The sequence below is a fragment of the Dermacentor silvarum genome, chromosome 4, assembly GCF_013339745.2.
Source record: "Dermacentor silvarum isolate Dsil-2018 chromosome 4, BIME_Dsil_1.4, whole genome shotgun sequence".
Lineage (NCBI taxonomy): Eukaryota > Metazoa > Arthropoda > Arachnida > Ixodida > Ixodidae > Dermacentor > Dermacentor silvarum.
In genome coordinates, this window is record NC_051157.2 from 147844718 (window position 1) to 147868854 (window position 24137).

Consider the following 24137-nt stretch of genomic DNA (forward strand, 5'->3'; position numbering starts at 1 on the left):
TCATAGTGTGGGATGCCACGCACAATACCTTTCGCAGTGTTGCTGAACGCCTTAACGTATGGACGCACCTCGTATTGGGATTCGCCGAGTGAGATGTCCGCGATGCCGGCATGCGCTGCGGCTCTTCCCTCATCCGGGGTGCTGACCAAGATAGTGTTTTGTGAGTAGTTAAGCTGACCGTGTCCGCTGCTGTTGTCTCTTACGATACCTTGAGGGCCTTACGGACGCTGTTCGATATCGGTGCCGCGCACCACGATTGGACGTTGAGACCATCGCGCGGGCGAATGATTATCTTGTAGTCGTCGTCCTTCAGCGGCGGCGAAGGTGGCACGCGTTTGCGAGAGCGGCGAGGAGTGTCCTTAAACGCTGTGCCTTTCGGTGCAACGCCGGGCGCGTCGTGGTCTCCATTCACCGCTGCCGTGTAGCGAGTCTGATGTTCTTTCGTTTTCTTCAGGGTCTTGTGTGCCTGAATCCATCCGGGCCGCTCGAATTCTTGCGGGGGGCATCTTCTCCGTCCCCCGTCACCTCCTTAACGAACGCTTGCGTAGAGAGTCTCTCGCGCAGACACCCCGGGCACGGTCGCTGGATAAAAAGAGAAGAGAGAGAAGAACTTCATTTATTTCCGGCAGATTGCTGGGCTGGGTTCTCACCTAGGAGCCAGCGGAGAGACCGTGTCTCCCGGCAGCTTCCTCGGCCTGCTGGATAGCCCACAGCTGCTGGTCCAGGCCTGAACTGAGCAGCGCAGTCCCCCAACGCGCCCGAAGGCCCTCATTGGAGGCCGCGACCCCAGTAGTGCTGATTAATGCTGGACATGCCCATAGGATGTCGTCTAGTGTGGCTCTGGTGTTAAAATACTGGCATAGATTGGTTGTATATAATTCAGGGTATATATGGTTCATGATGACAGGGTTCGTGTATGTTCGTGTTTGTAGCTGGCGCCATTGAACGGACTGGGCCCGATTGAGCGTGGGGTGAGGCAGTGGATACTCATGCCTTTGTATTCCATAATGTTGAGTAATGTCACAGAATTTAGTGAGCCGATAGTCCCATTCCCACACCACCGCGGAGGTGTCCGTTCGGGTGCCTGCTTCTTCGAACGCGGCTCGGAACGTGAGACCTCGAACCACGTTGTGCGCCACCTCGTTTGGACTGAACTCCGGTTGATTAAGAGGTGTGTGGGCTGGGATCCAGAGGATTTGTACGCATTTGTCTGCCTCATAAGTTTTGCGTTTATTAAGGATCCGCAATGCCTCAGGGGAGATTCTGCCGTTGCCGTAGTTTCGCACGGCCGTTTGAGAGTCGCTGATGATTTACGAGGCATTGGTGTGAGCTATCGCCAGCGCGATAGCCACTTCCTCCGCCGTTTCTACGCGTCTTGTTGCGATTGATGCGCTTGCTTTGCATTGGTGTGTGTGGTCTACGACCGCAGCTACGAAGCGGTGACGGTCCCGATAGCGTGCTGCATTGACAAAGACCGCTTCCTCGTTGTGACGAAAAATCTTAGTCATAGCTTTGGCTCTACTGACGCGTCTGCCCTCGTTGTGTTCGGGTGCATGTTCTTGGGTATCGGTGGAACTGTGAGTTTAGTTCGGATATCGCGTGGTATGTCATGTTTGTCGCCGTGTTGGGTGTGGTAAGAGATGCCGAGATTCTCGAGTAAAAAGAGAAAGTTTTTTTTTTATCCAGCTGCCGTGGCCCGGATCACGGGGTCGAGGGGCCGCAGCCCCGCCTGCGTTATAGGGCTGGCGTAGTGGCGCCTTGACTTGTTGGTATTTTGCTCTTGCAAACAAAAAAGGGATGTGACTTGCCGATTTTGCTGGCACTCCGTAGTCCTGGTGGCTTTAGACGTTCGGAGAGTCCGTTTGCGTCACTCTAGCAGGGAAATTGTAGCCGTTGCAATTGAGAATAGGAGGAGCCAACAAGAAGCGTGTCAGCTCGCGCGCCGGACGCTGGCATTCTCTCGCACTCTTGAAGTGTTTGCGTTCGAGTGGACTATCTGACAGACTATAGTTCTCACAGACTTTTCCAACCTCCTCTATTTTTGTATTCTTTATTTTTTTCGTGACTGCTTTTTTTCTCCCCTATTCTTTCCGTCTTTCATTATCCCTTACCCTCCCCCAGGTGCAGGGCAGCAAACCAGAATCATTTCGGGGCATCGGCGGCGGCGTCCTTTAGAGAAAAATTATGTATATGCCACTGCAACGCATTGCGGTATATGGGTGCGGTATATGCACCAATGGCATGCGGTATATGCGGGCTATATCGCAACACCATTCTACCACTGAAAGTTGATCATACCTTGTCTTCCATTCTTGACGAAGTTATTCGTCGGAATTTTGAGAATGACAGCCCACAAACAAATTACAGAAAACAAAACACCAACACCGCATGCCTTTTTTGTTAAATCTTCGCATACTGCAATAGTAAAAGTGCAAAACAATAACACAAACCTGAAAGTGTCGTAATTTTTTTGGCGTGGCTGTGCCCACTCAAGAGGCAGCGTTTTTATAGTAAAGGTAGCCTTCATGCGCAGCGTTCGCCACCAGCGTTTCCCGCTAAACATTACAGTGGCATAAGCTACACTTTCCGGGTAGCATGACAAGCAGTCAGGGATCTTTGAATGCTATCGCGTTGCACTCTTCAGGGCGAAGCTTAAGCGTCCTCCAAGATTTTCCTCTCCAACTGATACATTGTGAAACACATTATTGTCACGTAGTAGTGACGCTGAAAAACAGTCGTAAAACTGTGTATGACGAAACTGATTGTTTATTGGGCGAATTTGGGCCCACAAAAGCAAGCTACACTCAAAGCACAACGAAAGCGGCGAACACAGTCGGCGGTCGTCGAAAATCTGATCAGCGGCGAAACGCGTCGGCTTTTATACCTGAGTTATGGAAGGTTCCATATTAATCCCTGATGCCCGCGGGTCTTCCAGAAAGTTCTAGACAATTCGCGTCGGTCATACAATCAGATAACATAAGCGTCGGTGAAAACAGGCAATGGAAAGAAGCATCGATAACGTTCTAGAAACTTCCGATACAGGCGCGTCCTGCGCCGAGCGATAACGTTTAACATTTGTTAGCCGGTGGAAGGCGGCCACCGGTGAAAGATAAACATGTATACGTGTCATTATATACAGGGTGTCCCAGCTATCACGCAGCACTATTTTAGAAAATGGGAATGGCGTTACGCGAAGCAAGCCTAGTTCGTATTGTTTCCAGTAGAGTGGAGTAGCCGCCAGTAATTCTTTCGTTACAGACTGGCGGCTGGCTACTCCACTCTACTGGAAACAATACGAACTAGATTTGCTTCGCGTAACGCCGTTCCTATTTTTTAAAATCTTGCTGCGTGATAGCTGGGACACCCTGTATATACATATACAGGGTGATTTTTTAAATGCGCAGCATTTCTCGCCGGCGGCTCTGTCCGTCCCTCCCGCGTGCCACACCCCCACAGCGCATGGGCGTCCCTCCCCCTCTCTCTCCTCTCCTACGCTCCCCCTTATCTCCTCTAGGAATCCTCTACGCAGCAGCGCCCGCGTCCCACACCTCCACAGCGCACGCGCGTCCACTGCCCCTCTCTCTCCTCTCCTACGCTCCCCTCCCTTTCTCTCCTCTAGGAATCCGGAGCGGCGCGAACGACAGGTGGTGCGAGAGCTGCATACTCCGCTGGGGGCGCCACGGTAGTTCCGCGGTATGAAAATGACGGAGCGCGCGCGCCTCATTCTCTCTCCTGTCCAGCGCCGCGATGAGCGCTCGGGCCGCTGCTGCGAAACCATCTCCTGCTCAAGCTAACAATCTCCCCGCTGCTTCGCATCCACACATGGTTCCTTTTAGCGGGACATGGAGTCATTTCTTTAGCTGCGCCAAATTTTTAAAATTAGAAAAATATATATCTTGGTCACGTTATGTTTAGCATTCGAGTGTACGGATTGGCGGCCTCTAGATACTGAGCAATTTCCGCACTTACGTGCGTAATTATCCAAGTTACGGCAATTAACTTTCTAATTATCAACAATAGGTGGCTACAGCAAATGAGTACTTTGGGGCTCGTCCTCAACACTACCTATCCCAACGATCAAATTATGAATAGCGGAGTTCATGTGGGAGCTACGCTAACAATTAGTTCCCTTTGGCAGGCTCCTTGAAACCGAAACTGGCCGCACAAAGAGCGTCTGCGGCTCGTCGACTGTCAGCCCTTGTGACAGCAGTCGCGCTGTGCTTGCAACACTGACTGCAATAACATTTGATAACACAGTAGACAAGAAACTTGGGAAGAATTCGCAGGTGTTTACGTCTCAAAGAGAAAGACAGAGAAAAGTTTCATGATTCATCACCCTACTCGCACAATCATTGTTTAGAGATGAATCGCGACGTTAATGTGATTAGAACTATTTCTTATGATAGGATGTGTAATTGGTGATATGTTCTGTATGTTATGAGGATTATTGCATCCGTTTCTCATATACCCATGTCATCTGTGAATCACAAAATCTTATATGCACTTCAGCAGTACACGAAATGGCAATCTCGCTGCCAAGAACCATGCCGAGTGATACCAGTACACAGTATATCTTCTAATCACTGCTTCCCACTTGAAAGTCCATAGCATTCCCCACCATCTCTAGTATCCTGCCTGTAACTTTATTGCAATGACTATCCATCCGGCCGCGCCCGATGTCTGATGTCAGCTGCGGATCGGGCGCTATCGCTTCAATATACAGGGTGTTTTTCGTTTAGCTACACCAAATTTTTAAAATTAGGAAAATATAAATTTTGGTGAAGTTATGTTTACTAATCGAGTGTACGGATTGGCGGCCTCTGGATACAGAGCAGTTTCAGCACTTCCGTGCGTAATTACCGAAGTTACGGTTTTAACTTTCTAGTTATTAACAATAGGTGGCTACAACAAATGAATACTTTGGGGCCCGTCCTCGACACTACGTATCCCAACGACCAAATTATGAATAGCGGAGTTCATGTGGGAGGTAGTGTCGAGGACGGGCCCCAAAGTACTCATTTGCTGTAGCCACCTATTGTTGATAATTAGAAAGTTAATTACCGTGACTTCGCTAATTACGCACTTTAAGTGCGGAAATTGCTCAGTATCTAGAGGTCGCCAATCCGTAACTTATAATGGTAAACATGACGTGACCAAGATTTATATTTTTCTAATTTAAGAAATTTGGTGCAGCTAAAAAAAGACCCCGTATATCGAAGCGATAGCGCCCGATCAGCATCAGACATCATAGACATCGCGCACGGCCGGATGGATAGTCATTGCAATGAAGTTGCAGGCAGGATACTAGAGATAGCGGGGAATGCTATGGACGTTCAAGTGGGAAGCAGTGATTAGAAGATATATACTGTGTATTGGTATCACTCGGCATTGTGGTTGGCTGCGAGATTACCACTTCGTGTTCACAATAAGATTTTGTGATTCACAGATGACATGGGTATATGAGAAAAGGATGCAATAATCATCATAACGTAAAGAACATATCACCAATTACACATCCTATCATAGGAAATAGTTCTAGTACCATTAACGTCGCCATTCATCTCCAAACAATGAATGTGGAGTAGGGCGATGAATCTAGTAGGGCGATGAATCATCAAACATTTCTCTGTCTTTCTCTGTGAGACGCAAACCCCTGCGAGTTCTTCCCAAGTTTGATGTCCACTGTGTTATCAAATGTTATTGCAGTTAGTGTTGCAAGCACACCGCGACTGCTCTCCCAAGGGCTGATAGTAGATGAGCCGTATGCCGTTGCCGATACGTAGTGTCTGGGTGAATGGCCGAGACAGTGAGTTGCACATGCCGGAGTGCAGGATGTGGGCTGCTCTTTTGGCCAGTGGAAGAATACACATGACATTTCGTGGCTTTCCAGCATTGTCGTCCGGTCGGCACGGACTACTGAGAATTACTCGCGCATTCGCAGTTCACGCATGGTGACATTCTGGGTACTTTAGACTGCTCGTTTAGAGCGCTTTATTTAGGTGCGAAGCACGTTATGCGCTCGAGGTGTCGGCGTTTCTTGTCGTAGTCGTCCCGGTAAAGCAAGCGGCTCATGCTCGCGCTCGGTACGCGCGCCTGCCACTGCTTCCACGTTCGTCGTCGTCTTCCACAGCTGGCTGCGTTGCCGCCCATCATTCCAGCGTAGAATTTCACTTCTCTTCTGTCGTTGTAATGGAGAGGCCGCGTTTACGGGGTTATGAGCTATCACTAAAGGTAGTATGAGCCCAATAGCTGTGCATCACTGCATGCTTCGCATTTCCCCAGGTTTCACGTTAGTGGAGCTGCATTTCGCACAATGGGTCATTTGAAACTTGCACATAAAATTTAATTCACCGCTCAAACCGAGCCTACGTCTTAACTCGTGCCAACTGTGGTAAGTAATAAAAACTAAAACAGTGCACCACAGTGCAGCGTCGTGGCAATGTTTCTTCCGTCTTTGTAAAGTCTGTGCCCAATCAGAATTCTCCTGTCATTAGATCAGCCAATGTTTTTTTTTTCCTTGAGCGGAAGCTGAACATCGCCAGCTGCGTCTCAGCAACCACAAGCCATGCAGAGACGGGTGAATGCCAGTTTGATCGATAGAGACACGAAGGCGCGGTGGGATAGTGCCAAGGGCCGGTTCTCTTCGGCACTCGACGCTTTCAAAGCATCCGGTTCTCGCCTTGCGATGAAAACGAAAAAAGGAGTGGGAAACCGCCTTATCGGTTGAGTCACCACACGGCGACCGCTGTCGCTGGGTTACATCATCGGGGGAGGTGCTAATGCGCTTTTCCTGTCTGAAAACCTCGAGTAGGCTTCGCCCTGGAGCGTCAGAATCACCTTTAGTGCTAATGCCCGTGAAGACGTGTAATTTGTTGCCAGATTGCTGATTACAGCGCTTCTTAAGTAGACGATAGCATTCGTGCCGCGTGATATTTGGCCGCTGGACTTCTAAAAGCAGCTTGTCTACTTTGAAGAGATGAAGTTGTCACGAAATTGGGTTAAATTGAAATAGACAGCAGCAATAAATTACATATGATTACAGAAGCATCACTAATGCGCCATTACAGTTACGTTTACGACCCACTCCGTCAGCGAAATTGCAAATGCGTATTCAACTTGACAGATGCTTTCCCGGAGGGTGCTATAGAAAAGCAAGTTCAATATTTATATACTGCAACCACACAAATATTTTGTATCAGTAATACAAGCTTTGTACAATAAAAATACACTATAGAGGAATATAACGGTCAGCTGCATTATAGTAAACTACCGGCACCCAAAAAGGCACTCTTACCTCGACAATAACGATAAAACACGAAAAGGCAAAAGACGCAGCGTTGAAGTTCGTGCACCAATTTCGCCGTGCCTCAGCAATTCTAAGTGCGTCTGCTCGAGCGTAGTCAACTTTTTATCGGGAGAAGGGGAATGCATCATCTTGTAAAGTAGCCAAGATTGCACTGGGCACGTTCATAGAACTATTACAGCGCCAAAATGACTCATGTAAAAAAAATTGTCTGAAACTTAAGACGTCACAATTTCATAGCGGCGGTGCTGTTTTGCCGCGAAATGAAAAATTCCGGCATAACCCATCGCACGATGAATGACGAAGTTTAATGCGATAAACAGTGAAGCAGTGTATAGCGACACACCCTATTGCCAAATTGTTGCGCCCTCAACACACCAAATTATTCACTTGTGTGTAGCGCACTTTTCTTTTCTGTTACCGAAATCTCCGTCGCTCCCCTGTAGCTCAACGCTCCTCGTTCGATGCACGCTCTGGTCTCATCCTGTTCACTTCACTTCTCTCTCTCCACACTTGGGTGCTTTTTAGGCTGACGTTTTCACTTCTCAGTAGCCGATTTCATCAATTTTCTCTTGACGACGGCTTCAATTCTTGCGTATTAATGCGAGACAATTACTTGGCTCGTTGTGTGATCCCGCCGTCATCAGAGAGCCGTGGCAGAAATGTGGCACAGAAACCTTCATCTAACTAAAATGAAAAGTGACCACGGCGTAGACTCGATCTTCTGCCCTACCACCACTGCTACGTACCGCTCCGTAGCCGAGCGCGCTGACCGCTGGGCCACCGCTGCCTTTTTTTTCTTTAGACGGGGCGCGGAAGGGGGGGCGGGGCACGTGACAAAGCAGCTAAATAGCGTTCATGAACGGGCACTGACATCGATGTTCAAACTTAATTGCATTAGGGTGTTTTGTTTTCCGGGTGTTTAGGTAACAAAAGGTTGCTACTATAATTGTATGTATTTCAATATACACAAAAAGTAATGCCTCTTGTAGTCTTAGCTACTAAATAGAGCAGAAGCTAGCAACTTGGGCTATAGAATAGAAAAATTCAGGTCATCTGAGAAACATTGTTCCTGTAATGCAAAGTTAATAATCTGATATGCACTGTTTTCCGAGTGCTTAGTCCGTGTGTTTCCATATGAAGTATCGTGCCAGTTCCATTCTGATGAAGCTGTGTTAAGTCTACCTGCGCTGCTTGAGATTAGACCCTACAAAACAACCCGCATGGTCATATGCTACACGAGCAAAAAACTCACCGGTAGAGATCATTCTCGGCATCTTAATGGCGAATGAAAGCCGATTTACAAAACTACAAACGGCGTTCTATAAAGATTTCCCCTGACCCACTTCCTGTGGACAGAGAGCAACGAAACTATTCAGATTTATTAGTTCTTCTCTACATAGGTGCCACCCAGGGACACACACTTCTCCCATAATTGCATGCAACTGTAAACACCTTTCTTGTAGAAGTTGACAAGTTTTTCCAAAAGCCATGTTGTGACTTGAAAAATCAGTCTCATCATCTGGAAAATGCTTGCCCTTGAAATAAGACTTCATTGTTGGAAAGAGGTTGAAGTCCGATGGTGCGAGGTCGGGTGAATAAGGGGGATGCGGTAGAATTTCAAGGCCGCAGCAGCGTGCTTCCATCTGGGCAACATGTGAATTGTGAACTGGGGCATTGTCTTGCAGAAGGCGGGCATCTTCGGTGAGCATGCCACGTCTCTTGCTTTTGATGGCCTCCGCGATTTCCGCAGAAGTGAAGCATAGTATGTCCCAGTAATCGTGGCGCCATTTGCTAGGAAATCCATGAGGACTATTCCGTGCAGGTCCCAAAAGGTTGTGAGCATGACCTTGCCCGCCCAGGGCTGGGCGCGTGCCTTCTTTGGAGGCGGTGAGTCCAAGTACTTCCGTTGCATCGACTGGACTTTAGTCTCCGGATCATAGTGATGGACCCAGCGTTCATCCTTTGTAATCAGTCTGCTGAAAAAGTCACACTGGTTTCTATCATCATCAGCCTATATCTATGTCCACTGCAGGACGAAGGCCTCTCCCTGCGATCTCCAATTACCCCTGTCTTGAGCTAGCATACTCCAACTTGCGCTTCATGGGTTAATTGTCGGAGTCATGAGGGACGTGGTGGCCGAATACTGCACCAGGGAGGCCAATTCCTGTTCTGGTGAGGGAGTGACTTTGATGAAGCTTAGTGGGCCTGTCTAGTTTGGTTGCACCTGAACTAGTATAGCCCCACTAGCTCTCGGCAATATATATATACATATATTTCCGGTGTCCGGCACCACTCCATTCCTGAAAATGTGGTGGACTAGAGTAGGATTCGAACTTACGACCTTCAGATTTGAAGTCGGGTGTTCTACCTCTGCTCCACGCCACCATCCCTGGTTTCTATAGCACATGTTTAAAAGAGCCTGGGAGCATTCGACGCGTTCCTGCTTTTGGAAAGGTGTGAGCAGCCGGGGAACCCAGCGAGCGGATACCTTACGCATATGAAGATGGTCCAGAATGATGTTTTCCACGGACCTCACACAAATCTTGACATTTTGGGCTAGGTCTCGAACGGTTACGCTGCGATTTTCCAAAATGGCGGCCTCTACTTTCTGGATGGTGTGTTCATCGATAGCGGAGTGGGGTCGCCCTGCAAAAGGAGCCGTTTTCACCAAAGTCCGACCGCATTTGAATTGACGATGCCCGTTCTTCACTACATCATATGATGCGGAATCCTCCCCATAAACCTCTTTTATCGCACCGAACTGCTCCCTTGGAGTGTGGCCTTTCAAGTACAGGAACTTTATGACTGCTCTGTATTCCACAGCATCCATTATCACACCTCACACCACTTCAGCACCTGTAAAAGAAAGACCGTCATAAGTTCAAAGTTGCACATTGTCACGTGACCTATATTGACTTATGTTATTACACATGCGCAGTTTCAGCATCCTGCAATACATGGAAATGAGACAGGATGGATGGATGGATGGAAAACTTTAATGAACGTCCTGAGGTACGCGACTCAGCGCGCAGCGGGCCGCTCCCACGTTGGGACAGTCAGGCCATGCCCGACCGCCGGAAATGAGACAGGGGAAATCTTTTTTTGAATGCCCCTCGTATGTCTAGTGAATATATATGTACCCACATCTCCCAATTTTTTGTTTGTGGCAGAAACTATGTCGACAAATATTCGTTCTAAGCGCAGAATTTAACATATCCATAAATTTTCGCACCTTAAAATGTAAAGGCACTTGGACTGAAAATTCAGCAGTACACAGCACTACCACATCAGCCACTGTGCCGATGCGATCGGCACCTATTTTATTCTATACTTTCCGAATATATACTTGTGCCACTAGATATTTGAGAAAAATGGCATTTCGGCCATTTTACTTAACTGCTGAGTCTGAAATGTCGAATTTTAGTCCGTAAGTGTGAACAAATAAATGATTCATATGGTTCTCAACGTCGTAACTGTAAAGGGTGCAATGACACAAAACGTAGTTGAGGGCTCAGAATGAGCTTTCCACACGTTTTTAACAGCGGAGCTGTTCTTAGTCGACCTTTCGCCGCCTGTCCGGCGTCATGCAGGTCACATAAACAGGAGAGGATGAGAGCTGCGCCGGGGGGAGGGCCGGTCACGTGACCAGATGGGGAGAAGAGACGCGCTGGGGGAGGAGGCGACCAATGAGAGGGTGCGCGCTGGGTCGAGGAGTCGGCCAATGAGAGGCCGCGCTGGGCGCGAGGAGGAGAGGCGATGGGTAAAAGAGAAGGTGTTTCTGTGGGGCTGGCTATTTCGGATAACGAACGCGCATCTTAGCTGGGCTGCGATGCGCGTGGGAAGACCACGAGTAGTGCGTACTCCTAAGGAAGAGGCTGCCTACCGCGAGCGTCAGCGAGAGTTCGCTCGTGAACGGGCTCATCGCTTGCTCTGATTACTGGCGCGAAAAAAGTGGCGGCGCAACTCGCAAGCGAAAAAGAAAGCTCCGTCGCATGCCCCCGTGCGAGGGACACGTGTAAATGCAAAGCATAGTGGGGTTCCGTGGTGTTGGTGTGGTGGTGGTGGTAATGGTGTGGTGGTGGTGGTCTGGGTTGAGAAAGAAGAGAGAATCGTAAGTAGGTAACGTAAAGTTATTATTTTATTGGCATCACTGCGATTCTTATTATTATATTATATTATATTATTATGGCTTCTCTGTTGTTCTCTTCTTTTCTTCTTCTTCTTTCTTCTTCTCTTCGTCGCGCCCTCCGGGGCGACGGGCTCCGCGGCGGCGGCGGCGGCCTCCAGACGACGACGCTTGCTCGCCGCCGCCTCTCGTTCCCGTACGCCGGGGTCCGCGGCCCGACGCTGACGTGTCGCAGCCGCGTGTCGTTCTCGACTCGAAGGGTCCGCGGCTCGACGCTGACGCCTGCCCGCGGCTTCTAGAGCACGCTGCTCGGGATCCGCTTGTCGACGTTGACGCCTGGCCGCGGTTTCTCGTTCACGAAGTTCGGCGTCGGCAGCGCGCCGCCTCGCCGCCTTGTCTTCTGCCGTCGTCGACGAAGACGATGGTACGATGTCTTGAACTGGTGCTTCGGCGCTGATGTTGGATTGCGTCGAGGTACTAGTTGAAGGTCTTGCTTCCATCGCTTATCAACTGCGACCGCCGACGAACGCAAGAGAAGAGAGCGCAGGAGTGGACGAGTGGAGCCCGCGCCAACCCGCTTTATATTCCTAGCGCGCGCGTTAGAGGGAGAGGAGGTGGAGAGAAGGCGCGCTATCACGCCAGCACCTGCTGTTGTACGGTGCTTGCAGCGCCGGAGCGCGACTCAACTACGACGCTTCGCGCGCTGCACATGTGCTGCAAGCGTGATGCGGGAGAGGAGGAGTGGGGGAGAGGGCGCACCTGTGCTCGAGCTGTTGCGGACGGACGGCGCACGCTACATGTGAGTTGAAGAAATGCTCTGCATTTAAAATTATCGCAGCTTGCACTAGTCGTGCAAGGCTGGACTAAACAGCGGAGCTTGTGATCGACCAAGCTACAGCCAGAGTTTCTATGCCGACGACGCTGGATATTGGAACACAGACTCTTGTGTTCTCGTTCTCGAAACTCGGGATCTTTGACTCGACGGCCCCTCTTCTGGGCTGCAGCTTCGGCACAGTATTCCGAATCGGCTAGCCGCCGACGCGCAGATTCTCGCTTGGCCGCACGATGCGCTTCAAGACGCGGTCTGCCGAAGCGTTGACATGTCTAGGCGAAGCGAGGCACATGGGGTTGCTAGGCGACGCGAAGACGGAGCCGCGGTCGTAGTAGGGAACCTATATGCAACACCGTTTTAGGATGGTAACAACACCAAGATTTTCACCGCTATTTACCGCCAAATTTGGTGGGTAGCTATTTTGGTCCCTAGTCTTTCTGCCTTTTTTGTCACGCTCTGATGTACTCATGTTGACACGCGATCTATTAAATTTCTCTAATTTAGTTTTGCGCCATTGCGCACAAGAAACCCGCATACATCTTTAATATACTAGTTGTATTTTCCTTTTATTTTAACACATCAAACTTACTTTTCTATAGCATGTCGTGCAACACATGTAAAGCAACATAAGGCACGATGGCGTGCTCGTGGTAGCATTATCTCACGCCAATAATGTGAACTGCATTAAGCATTCTCGTTACCTTCCAGTTGTACATGATATATAAAGGGTGCTTTTCGAGGTCTGCTGTAACAAAGACTGTCCTTACTAGCCTGTTTAACTAAAACGTATACGTGCCGTGTTCGGCGCACAGACGCGCCATTTGGTTCTGGCTGCTGATGCCAAAGTTTATTAAAAGAAGTTAATTAATTTCACGTCACCAAGGGTTGCGGGAAATGTGGTCTGTCGGCTGGTCTTTCGCCATTTTGTGCCCCAGATTTAACCCGCCAATTTAGCTGGCGACGGCAAGTGCCCTTACAAAGGCTGTCACCACCCTAAAACAGTGTTGCATGTAGGCTCCCTAGGTCGTAGCAGCTCGGCGCGGTGGTGTGGAGCCGCTGCGAAGCGAGGCGCAGCTGTGCCAAGTGGTTGCTAGGAAACGCGGTGACGTCATCGCCAGGCGTTGTTTCTAGTCTACGCCTCCGGCTTAAAAAGCTCTGCTGTAAAATTGCGTAGCTACGTCATCGCTAGGCGCGGTTGGGTGGCGGCGATGCGTGACGTCACACCAGCTGCGCCCGGTTGCCATAGCGACGCACTCATCACTCGACGAGGGAGTTTTTGGGATTCAGCAGACACATTACACCCAGCTTAAACAGCTTCACTGTTATAAAGCAAGCCAAAACACACAGAGAAACCTCACTAAATAAAACACACACACGCTGAAGGAACCGCAAATAGGTAGTAACACCAACGAGGAATGAGGGAGGCGAGTCTCACACGGCTCATACACTCTTTCGTCATGTGCCACATTGCGTACGTCGCGGCATTCCACAACTGGTACAAGGGAGAAGAAGCCAAGATCAACGTCCTCATCCGCAGGATGTACAAGATAGTACTAGGTCTGCCCCAGTCCGCCAGCACTCACCGATTGCTCCAGCTCGGGCTTCACAACACGCTGAGCGAAATCGCCGAGGCGCAGCGCACTTCATAACTCGAAAGATTAGCGGGCACGAGAGCGGGACGCCAGATCATGAAAAGTCTCGGCATCCGTTACTACACACAACAGGGACAGAAAGTCGCCGTTCCGGACGCGATAAGACAAACGCTAAGAGTCCACCCGATTCCACGGAACGTCCACCCGGAATACAATCGGGGTAGAAGCGTGGCCAGAGCCAGAGCTCTCCTCCACACCCACGGAGACGAACCGGGGACGCGATTCGTTGACACCGCGGAATACGCAGAACGCTCGCGATTCGCGGTGGCGGTCGTTGATTCGAAAGGCACAATGCGCATATCGGCAAGTGTAGCGTGCGCGCGCGCAGAAGAAGCGGAGGAAGCGGCGGTGGCACTCGCCCTCACGGATCAGACGTGCACGACGGTTCTCTGCGACTCACGACAAGCGGTCAGAAACTTCGCCAAAGGATGGATCTCACGGACAGCGGCCCGAGTCCTGAGCAATCGCCATGTCCAACGGGAGGTAGAATTTCAAACCAGAATCCAATGGTTCCCAGCGCACATGGGAGAAGTATCGGACACGCATCGCAACCGAAACGAGACGACACACGCCAAGGTGCGCGAGATCACGAACCGCGCCGGCGACCGTCGTCCATGGGATAGCACTAAAGACCGCTTGGCGAGCTACAACGAAATTACGAAGGCCTTCTGCCTGGCCCGCTGAACCTTCGCTCCGCCCAGCGACAAGCTGGACAGGGCGTAGGCGGTGGCCTTCAGACAACTGCAGACACTCACGTACCCTAATCCGGCACAATACCACAGACTCTACCCTGGTACATACCCGAAAAATATATGCAAGGTCTGTCATACTGAGATAGCCACTTTAAGTCACATTCACTGGGACTGCAACGAAAACCCGCATGGTGCCAACTCCGGAACCCTTCCGCCGCGGTTGGCCGCTGCCTTGCGCAGCCCCAGCCTCGGCGATCAACTCTGGGCCGTCCAGCAGGCCCGCGAGGCGGCGGCGAGGCAACACCTCGACGTCCCCACGTGGGAGACTTAAGTCCCCGTCGGCGAAAGCTCTGCAGGACTATCAATAAAGTTGTTACCAACCAAACCAACGAGGAAACGCGCAAAGCTGCTGCCGACGCCGTCCACGTTTCCCCGCATTCGCGCCGAACGCGCGCGGTGTCCGTGACTGCAGCCGATGCGTCTGGCGGCGGCTCGGCAGGTTTCGACCAGAGAACTGGACACTCGTCGAGTAGCATTGGAAGTCGTTGCCTCTTCTCGCCTCGCCACGGTTCAATATAAGTTCATGTTGTACATCTGTGCTTACTTGTGTTTACGCAATTGCATCACGGGCAACACATGTACATGTAACACTCGGTGTAAATAACATAACTTCGCTGTTCGATCATCTTCACGGAGTGGAGGGGGCGGTGATTTTTTTTCTTTTGCCTATCACTATTGGGCTGCCATTGTGGGCAGTGGCAGCCCCACAGGACGGTTTTGCGGGCCCCACGGGGGAGCGAGCAATAGCTCTTCGCTGCTGCTACTAAGTTTCTTCTGAAGCCCTTCGCACTCGGTAGGAAATACATTTCACAAAACGTGGCCACCAGACTGATTTTAGCAATTTAGTGAACAGACTTGTCTGCTGATGGTGGCCAAAATTGTTTTGTAGTTGACATGGTATTCGTTGCAGAGCGCTAAATGTCGCTATTGTTGAGAAGAAGTAGTTTAATTATTTGAAAATGTACAGAGGTCGGCCGGAAAATGGAACATCTGGCCTGCGGCTCTACGTAAGGGAAGGGGAAGAGGGGAAGAAAGAGGGTTAAAATGGGGGATGACTATGGGAGGAACGAGGTGAAAGGACACATTGCATAAATATTGTCGCAGGAAGAAAGCAGGCCCACGAGTGTAGAAGAATGCATATTTACAAGCGAAGTATATGGCGTTCAGGCAACGGCCAGAGTCTTCGTCTTCCTCTCGTTCGCGTCACTTTCTTCTTTCCCTTCACCGTAACATCACCCTCCTGGTGGGGTTAGCCAACACCCTCTAGAAAAATATGAAGGCCTTAGCTCTCTTCGCGTGACGTCACACGATGGGGCGGATTGAAAAAAAAGATATGGAACGCTGTTCAAGAGAGGTTGTCTCGCAGGTGCATTGCGCGGAAACATTTTTTTTTTCTGCAAGAACAAGCATGCATGTATTTAAAAAAGAATAGAACGCCAGAAAACTGTAGCAGCAAAACATTTATTTACGAAGCCCAGTTTCTTTTTGTGCTGGCTTTATATTAGAAGCAATGCATGCAGTTATTTGGCCTCGAGAGTTGTGGCTTTCCTTTTTTTTGATTTATCGGCAGCGTCGAGAAGTTTGTCGTTCAGCTTCCTACAAAAGTTCTTTAGCAGAATGTTGGTGCTGCACCGCAGGATGTGTTTAAGCACTAATTCAACTGTGTGGCCATTCTCACACGTATCGAAGTCGGACTGCTCTTCACTGCTGGGAAGCAATGCCTCGACTTGCTTTCGGACACATTCCCAGTGCTGGTCAGGGGAAACTGTAGGCAAGGTGCTCTGCAGGCGCACCTTGTTTTCGACTTCATATATCTGCCTGATGGAGATGTGATATTGCGCACCTGCCAGCTGCCTATACTTTCCAAGCCGATCTTCAAGGCAGTCTGTCTGAATCTTCCCAAAAACACATATGACATTCCAAGCTCTTCGAAGCTGTACCTAGCGAGCTCAACAAGCGCATAGGTGGTGTGTTCGAGAGCAACGTGAGTCTCCTTTGTCAGAGTACCGTTGTCAAAACCTTTGTTCTTCCACTCATCCAGCCACTTCAGAAACATGTGCAAGAAGTCAATTTTTGGATCGTTATCAATGGAAAGCACTGGTTGTTGGAAGTGATCTCTAAGCCTTTCTCCCTTCCATGGAGTTTTGACGTTTACAATTTTCCACCACTTGAGTATGATCTCGACGAATGTAGCCGTGGCCTCGAAAGAGAATAGGTTGTGCTTTGCTCCAAGAGCACGTAACGCCTCTGGTAAATAGTCATTGAAGATTTGTAAAGCAAGCCTTACGTCCTGCCTTTCAAGACTCGAAGGGTAGAGGGCTTTTCTTGACAGCCCATAGCCATATTTCAACAGCTGGTCACACTCTTTGCTGTGAAGGTCCCTGATTGTTGCAAATGACGCTGTTTGCATTCGCTCTGATTCTGGTGTGTCTCCTTGGATCTCCGGGAAGTAGAAACAAATTTGGTCATTCTTCTGATTGATCCAGTTATTTCGTATGCATTTTAGAATGTGCACTGGGTCTATAACAAAGAACAGCGGCCTTGAAGGGTCTGATGGATGTTGGTACACAATTCTGTTACACGGAGGTGATTCGAAAAGTGACATCGCTTTTCTGTTCACAGAGTTGTTGTCGCTGACGACGCACATAACCCGGTACCCAATCTTTTCCTGCCCACAAATCACGTCTTTAAGCGTCTTTTGCAGGAACTCCGCCTCTACTCGGTGCACCGGCACGATGTGCGCAACTTCTTTGAATTTACACGTCACGCTGCGCACCATGAAAACGAGCGCACAGTTAGCAGCTTCATTTCTATTAATTGCAGCGCCGGTAATATTGCCTCCTTTGTAGTCAAAGTAAGGTTTTATATGTATTTCATCAACCATAACTGTGACAAAGCGCTGGTCATCTTTCAGGTCAGAAATTCTTGTTGTCATGTAGCTGAGGAATGTTTCACTCTGATGCTCTTGTTGAGGACTCATACCATAAGACGAGCACACTGATCTTATCGTCATAGGATGCGGCAAGGTGATGCTTCCATGGCTACGTATGAACGCGTATGCATGGGGCGATATAGTGAAAACAATACAGCAAAACATCATGAAATCAGCAGAGTAGCGCCTGCGCTGTTTTTTTCGATAGATGCAAGGTGACTTGCTCTTTCAGAAATTGAATACAGTTGGCGTCATCTTCTGCTTGGGACGTGCAAAGCTGATCAAGCAGTAAACAAACAGCCTCGCAAATTTCGGCGACTGAGTTGGACATCAGGTCACAGTTCCACTTCTCGATGCCTTCCAGGAGTTCCACCATACCCCTTTTACTGTTAGCGATTTCGGCGACTGAGTTGGACATCAGGTCACAGTCCCACTTCTCGATGCCTTCCAGGAGTTCCACCATACCCCTTTTACTGTTAGCGATTTCGGGAACGCAGAGATTTGCACCGAGCTTTTTTACGGCCGTTTTCATAACGTGTAGTGTCACGCTCAAATCTCCTTTCACGCAAACAGAGTATTTCAACCACGGTGCTTCATCGTCGACAATGTGAATGAGAAGAAGCCTTTCATTTCTTTCGATAACATTCCAGAACTTCATCCCTTGGCTCCTTAAGTGGTTGGCAAGTTCGCTCACACTGTTGACTTTATCCTCCTCGCGTGCTCTGATAAATGCCTCGTTGGATTCAGCGATGGCTTTCTGAAGGGCTGCATTCTCTATTCGCAAGCGCTTGGAGTCAGGATCTTCCCTCCTCGCGGTCTTTCTGGAATGATTCGGGAACTTCGACGGTACAGCGTCTGGGCGAAGGCGCACATGAGATAGCGGCACTGTCATTACGCGGCCAGTTGCTTGATCTGTATGCGTCGCGTCTCGAATAATGTCCTCGTCCATGAAATGAAGTTCACATCCCTAGAAAAAAAAATACGCTTCAATCAGCAAACCGACGGCTACAGGTCACACAAACATGCGGCTCATGAGCCACTTACACATGTACGTTTATATTCTTTCAATTAACTAACACCTAAATAAAAAAACTTGCCCTGGAATGTTCGGTGACCGTGAGGTTTTCACGTGGCACAGCGCGAATCCAAGCGTCCCTTAGAGCTTGATCTCTCGGGAACTTGAAGACGTGCACCTTCGTGTCCCCCGTGTAGTTTCCGCGGCATCGAGGTACACAGCATTTGCACGGCATCGCGGCGGGATTCTTTTCACAGCGAGGAAAACACGTCCGACTGAACAGCGAAGAGATGTACGACTGTACATACGCGCCGGGGAATGAGTTTCTGGAGACGCGCGATCAACGCGCACCAGCGCGATCCGGACGCGCGGATGCGTCGTGTCGCGGCGACGGGCAAAACCGCAAAACGCGCTCGCCGCCTCATGCGTCCGCCCCATCTGCTGACGTAGCGCGAGTGGAAAGGGAAAAGAACTAAGGCCTTCATATTTTTCTAGAGGGTGTTGGGTTAGCTCCGTCCCGGTGCAGGTTATGGAGCGTCGCTTAATGGGGGGACATAGGGCTTGAGCCTGGCGACGTGAACAACATCGCTGGTGACGTTAGGAGACACTGAAGGCTGACCGACTGGGGCGATCTCGTATGCCACGTCGGACAGTTGTCGTAAGATCTGGTATGGACCAGAATAACGGTAAAGTAGTTTTTCTGACAAGCCGACGCGACGTGAAGGCGTCCAGAGAAGGACAAGGGAACCAGGTGAAAATGGTGGTCTCGGTGCCGAAAGTCGTAGCGTCGTTTTTGAGAAGCTTGCGAGACTGTGAGGCGATGACGGGCGACCTCTCGGGCCTGGGCGGCTAAGGCAATAGCATCGCGAGCGTAACCAGGGCTGGGTGATTGTACTGCGGAAGGTAGCAACGTGTCGAAGGGCAAGTTGGGGTCGCGGTCATACAAAAAGTTGTCGCAGTTTCACCTGAAAGGCGAAGCATCAATTGCGATAGCAAATTTGTAGAGAGCTATACGGAGTAATGATATTAGCTTTATCAGCTGTATAAACTTGGACATGCAGCAGCACCGGCAACGCGCAGAACTGTTGTCGACGCCGTCGGCGTTTTGCCCGCGTTCGCTCAAAATGCGTGCGGCGTTGGTGACTGTTGCCGGAGCCTCTGATATAAATAGGCACTTGGTGCCGCAACTAAACGTCGCCTCCCTTCCCTCCCCTCCCCCCCCCTCCCCCACGGCCTCTCGCGCGTCGGAAGAAGGCGCGTTTGCTCTACATATATGGTGATTGTAAAGGAGGAAAGAGACGCCTACTTCTGCAGCCCTTAAGGGAGCACGGCGCAGAACGCGCGTTTGTTCTCCGCCGTGCGTTCACTCCCCGTGAAAGCGCGCGCCCCTCGCACCCTTTCACTCGCACATACAGCGTTCGGCGGCGCGCGGCGACGATTTCATCTCCATTGACGTCATACGGAACCTCACGGCGACGGCGACGGCGACGCCGACGGCAGAAATCTGCTTTTGAGTGTCCATATAATTGCTATCGCAATAAAAAGTGAAATGGGGAGAATCCGGCAGTATCGTGACGGGACGAGTTGTATGCGAAAGTGATGTACGTACGGTAAAGCGACGTCCCAGTCGCGGTGATCATCGGCAACGTACAGGGCTAGCATTTCAGTTAGTGTGCGGTTGAGTCGTTCGGTGAGGCCGTTCGTTTGAGGGTGGTAGGCGGTAGCGAGCTGGTGTTCTGTAGAACAGGAGCGGAGCAGATCATCGACGACCTTCGAGAGAAAGTAGCGGCCGCGATCCGTGAGTAACTGGCGAGGGGCGCCGTGGTGCAGGATGACGTCGTATAGTAGGAAGTCGGCGACATCTGTAGCGCAGCTGGTTGGCATCGCTCGTGTAATGGCATATCTCGTGGCATAATCTGTTGCTACAGCAATCCATTTGTTTCCTTTCATAGAAATAGGAAAGGGGCCAAGGAGGTGAAGACCCACACGGAAGAAGGGCTCTGCAGGGATATCAATTGGTTGAAGCAAACCAGCAGGAGGCATAGCAGGCGTCTTGCGGCGCTGACACAGGTCGCAAGAAGTGACATAACGGCGCACAGAGCGATAAATTCCGAGCCAGATGAAGCCGCGCCGCAGGCGGTCGTAAATACGAGTGATGCCCAGATGTGCAGCAGTAGGAGCGTCGTGAAGTTGCTGGAGCACGGCCAGTCGAAGGTGCTTTGGAACGACTAGCAGGAGCTCCGGTCCATCAGGACCGAACACTACGACGGTATAAAGTTCCATCGCGCAAGGTGAACATCCGCAGAGACGGGTCATTAGGCGAGGAGCTTAGCCGTTCCATAAGTGCTCGAAGGATCTTGGCGTTGCTCGTTGCCACTATGGAGAATGCCGGAGAGGGACAGAATACTGATGTCCGAGTCTGCACCGGTATCGTCCGGTTGATCCACGGGATCGCGGGACAGGCAGTCAGCGTCTTTATGCAGGCGCCCTGACTTATACATAATAGAAAATGTATATTCTTGTAGACGCAATGCCCAACGTGCAAGTCGTCCAGTTGGGTCCTTCAAAGAGGAGAGCCAGCAGAGGGCGTGATGATCGGTTACGACGCAGAAGCTCCGACCGAAAAGGTATGGACGAAATTTCGCGAACGTCCATACGAGCGCGAGACATTCCCTCTCAGTGATGGAGTAATTTCGCTCGGGCGTGGAAAGAAGGCGGCTGGCGTAAGCGATGACACGGTCGTGGCCCTGTTGACGTTGAGCGAGGACAGCGCCGTTGCCATAACCACTCGCGTCAGTTCGTACTTCAGTAGGCGCAGAAGGGTCAAAGTGTAACAGAATCCGGGAGGTAGTAAGCCGCTCGATCAGGGTAGGGAAGGCTTGCTTCTGCAGTGGTCCCCAAGAGAAAGAGACATCTTTCTTAAGAAGGTCAGTGAGAGGGCAAGCGATGTCGGCAAATTGTTTCACAAATCGCCGGAAATAAGAGCATAAGCCCAGAAAACTACGGACATCGTTTGTTGAACAAGGTACAGGAAAATTGCGCACGGCGTGGACTTTCTGTGGATCAGGTTGGATTCCGACGGCGTTTACCAGATGGCAGAGCAAGGTAATTTCACGGCGACCGAAATGGCACTTGGAGGAGTTTATCTCTGAAGGCCAGCCCTGCGAAACACGGAGAGTATGGTCGTGAGGCGCCTCAGGTGGCTCTCAAAGTTCGACGAAAACACAATCACATCGTCGAGGTAACAGAGGCATGTAGACCACTTCAAGCCGCGCAGCAGAGAGTCCGTCATGCGCTCGAATGTAGCTGGCGCATTGCATAATCCAAAGGGCATGACTTTAAATTGGTACAGACCGTCCGGCGTGACGAAGGCGGTTTTTTCGTGGTCCATCTCGTCGACGTTAATCTGCCCATAGCCGGAGCGGAGGTCAACTGATGAAAAGTATTGGGATCCGTGAAGGCAGTCAAGAGCGTCGTCAATGCGAGGCAGGGGATAAACATCCTTCTTTGTTATCTTGTTGAGGTGAGGGTAGTCAACGCAGAAGCGCCACGAGTTGTCTTTTTTCTTTACTAAGACAACCGGTGATGCCCAGGGGCTACTGGAATATTCAATGATGTCCTTGTCCATCATCTTGTCGACCTCTTTCTGGATTATGGCCCTTTCTGTTGCGGAGACACGATATGGCCGCCTATGAATGAGGCTGGCGTCACCGGTGTTGATGCGATGCGTGACAACAGATGTCTGACCAAGTGGACGGTCGTCCAAATCAAAGATATCCCGATAAGATGACAGGAGGTGACGAAGAGCTGTTGTTTGCTCGGAAGGAAGGTCAGGGGCGATCATCTTACAAACTTCGTCTGCAGGCGTCGAGCACGAAGGAATGGGTGACAAAGCTGCGTTGGTACTCAGGAAGGATTCGGAGGCTAAAGAATAAATCTCAAATTCTTCCAAAGGACTGATAAGTGCGACGGCAATACCGTGTGGCAGCCCATGCGTCGAAAATCCAAAATTGAGGATGTGCACACGAGCGCAGTTTTCGAGGATCCGGATTAAGGTGCTCGGTAGGGCAATATGGCGTGACAAAACCACGTCAGTAAGCGGGGACACGACGTACTCGCCATCAGGTACGAGAGGACAGGGCGTCAGGAGGACATTGGTAGCCACCTGTGGAGACAGCCTTGCAAACTCAGCAGAACATAAGCGGGGTGAAGCACAAGTTGTTGCGTCTGCGTCGGCAGGCAGCGGCAGATCCAGCTGTACGACACCTGCGGAGCAGTCAATTTGGGCAGAGTGTTTCGAAAGGAAGTCGAGGCCGAGAATTAGGTCGTGTGGACAGTGCTCAAGGACGATAAATAAAACAACGCTATAATGGCCCGCAATGGTCACACGTGCTGTGCACATTCCAAGAACGTGAAGTACCCCCATCGGTGACTCGCACAGTCCACGGTACGGCGGGCGTCAGAACCTTTTTGAGCCTTCGGCGGAGAGCAGCGCTCATAACTGAAAGCTGCGCTCCTGTGTCAACGAGAGATGTAACAGGAACACTATCAATTTCAATGTCCAGTAGGTTTCCACGTGTAGGCAGGGTCAACAGGGGATTTGTGGGCCGGGTAGGAGTTGCAGCTTCACCTCTGGGAGCTGCACCGCCTAGTTTCCCGAAGGGAAGCGACCGGTTGCAGATAGGGACGAAGAGCGGTGAACGAGAGGCGAACGGGACCGACGGCCTTGCGGAGACGGGGAGCGGCTGGATCTTGGTGGAGCACTGTCGGCGTTGATGTTCCTAGGCGGCGTGTAGGGCGAGAAAGTGCGATTGTCTGGTACTTGGTGGTAGTGACTCGAATACGACCACCGAGGAGACGACGACCAGCGGTTACGGCAATGGCGGGCGATGTGTCCAATACCGTAACAATTAAAACAGATGGGTCTGTCATCCGCTGTGCGCCAGTCAGCGGGGTTACGGCGGAGTGGCGGAAAGCTTTGCGTCTGCGAGAGAGCGGCCGGAGAAATCTGGTAGGTGTTCGTATGGCGGACCGAGTAGAGAGATGGAATGCCCAAACTCGCTATATCCTCCCGAACGACCGCTTGTATAAGCGAGATAGCGGGCACACTTTCCCGACAGTCAGAACGAATTGGAGCCGAAGCCATGGCCTCAAGCTCACGGCGAACGATGCGCGTTATATGTTCTGATCCTGTCGGATGGACGAACCGCGGCGGGTCTTTGCACGAAGATGTCGCGGCGGTATTGGGCAGTCTGTCGAAATGTTGAGGGACGCGGCGGCCTTTCGCTTGTTCAAAGCGCCGGCACTCCATTATAATTGCATCTACAGTGGCACAATCCTTAAACATCAGGGGATTGAAGGCGTCGTCTGCAATACCTTTTAGTATGTGACCAATCCTGTCCGCCTCGGTCATAGTGTTATCAGCCTTGCGGCAGAGATCCAGCAGATCCTGTATGTACACAACATAGGATTCTGTGGACGTCTGAGCGCGGCATGCAAGTTCTTTTTTTGCTGCCAACTGA

The 24137-nt window shown here is 50.6% G+C and overlaps 1 protein-coding gene across 1 annotated transcript; it reads right to left on the minus strand.

Annotated features, from left to right (window-relative positions):
• Window positions 1-10145: 10145 nt before the first annotated feature.
• On the minus strand, window positions 10146-19116 carry LOC119448342 (uncharacterized). Its single transcript, XM_049666593.1, is given in 5 exon segments — window positions 10146-10162; window positions 17345-17810; window positions 17812-17949; window positions 18007-18567; window positions 18698-19116. Coding segments are annotated over 5 exon segments (1335 nt in total). The 5' UTR covers window positions 18851-19116.
• Window positions 19117-24137: the final 5021 nt, after the last annotated feature.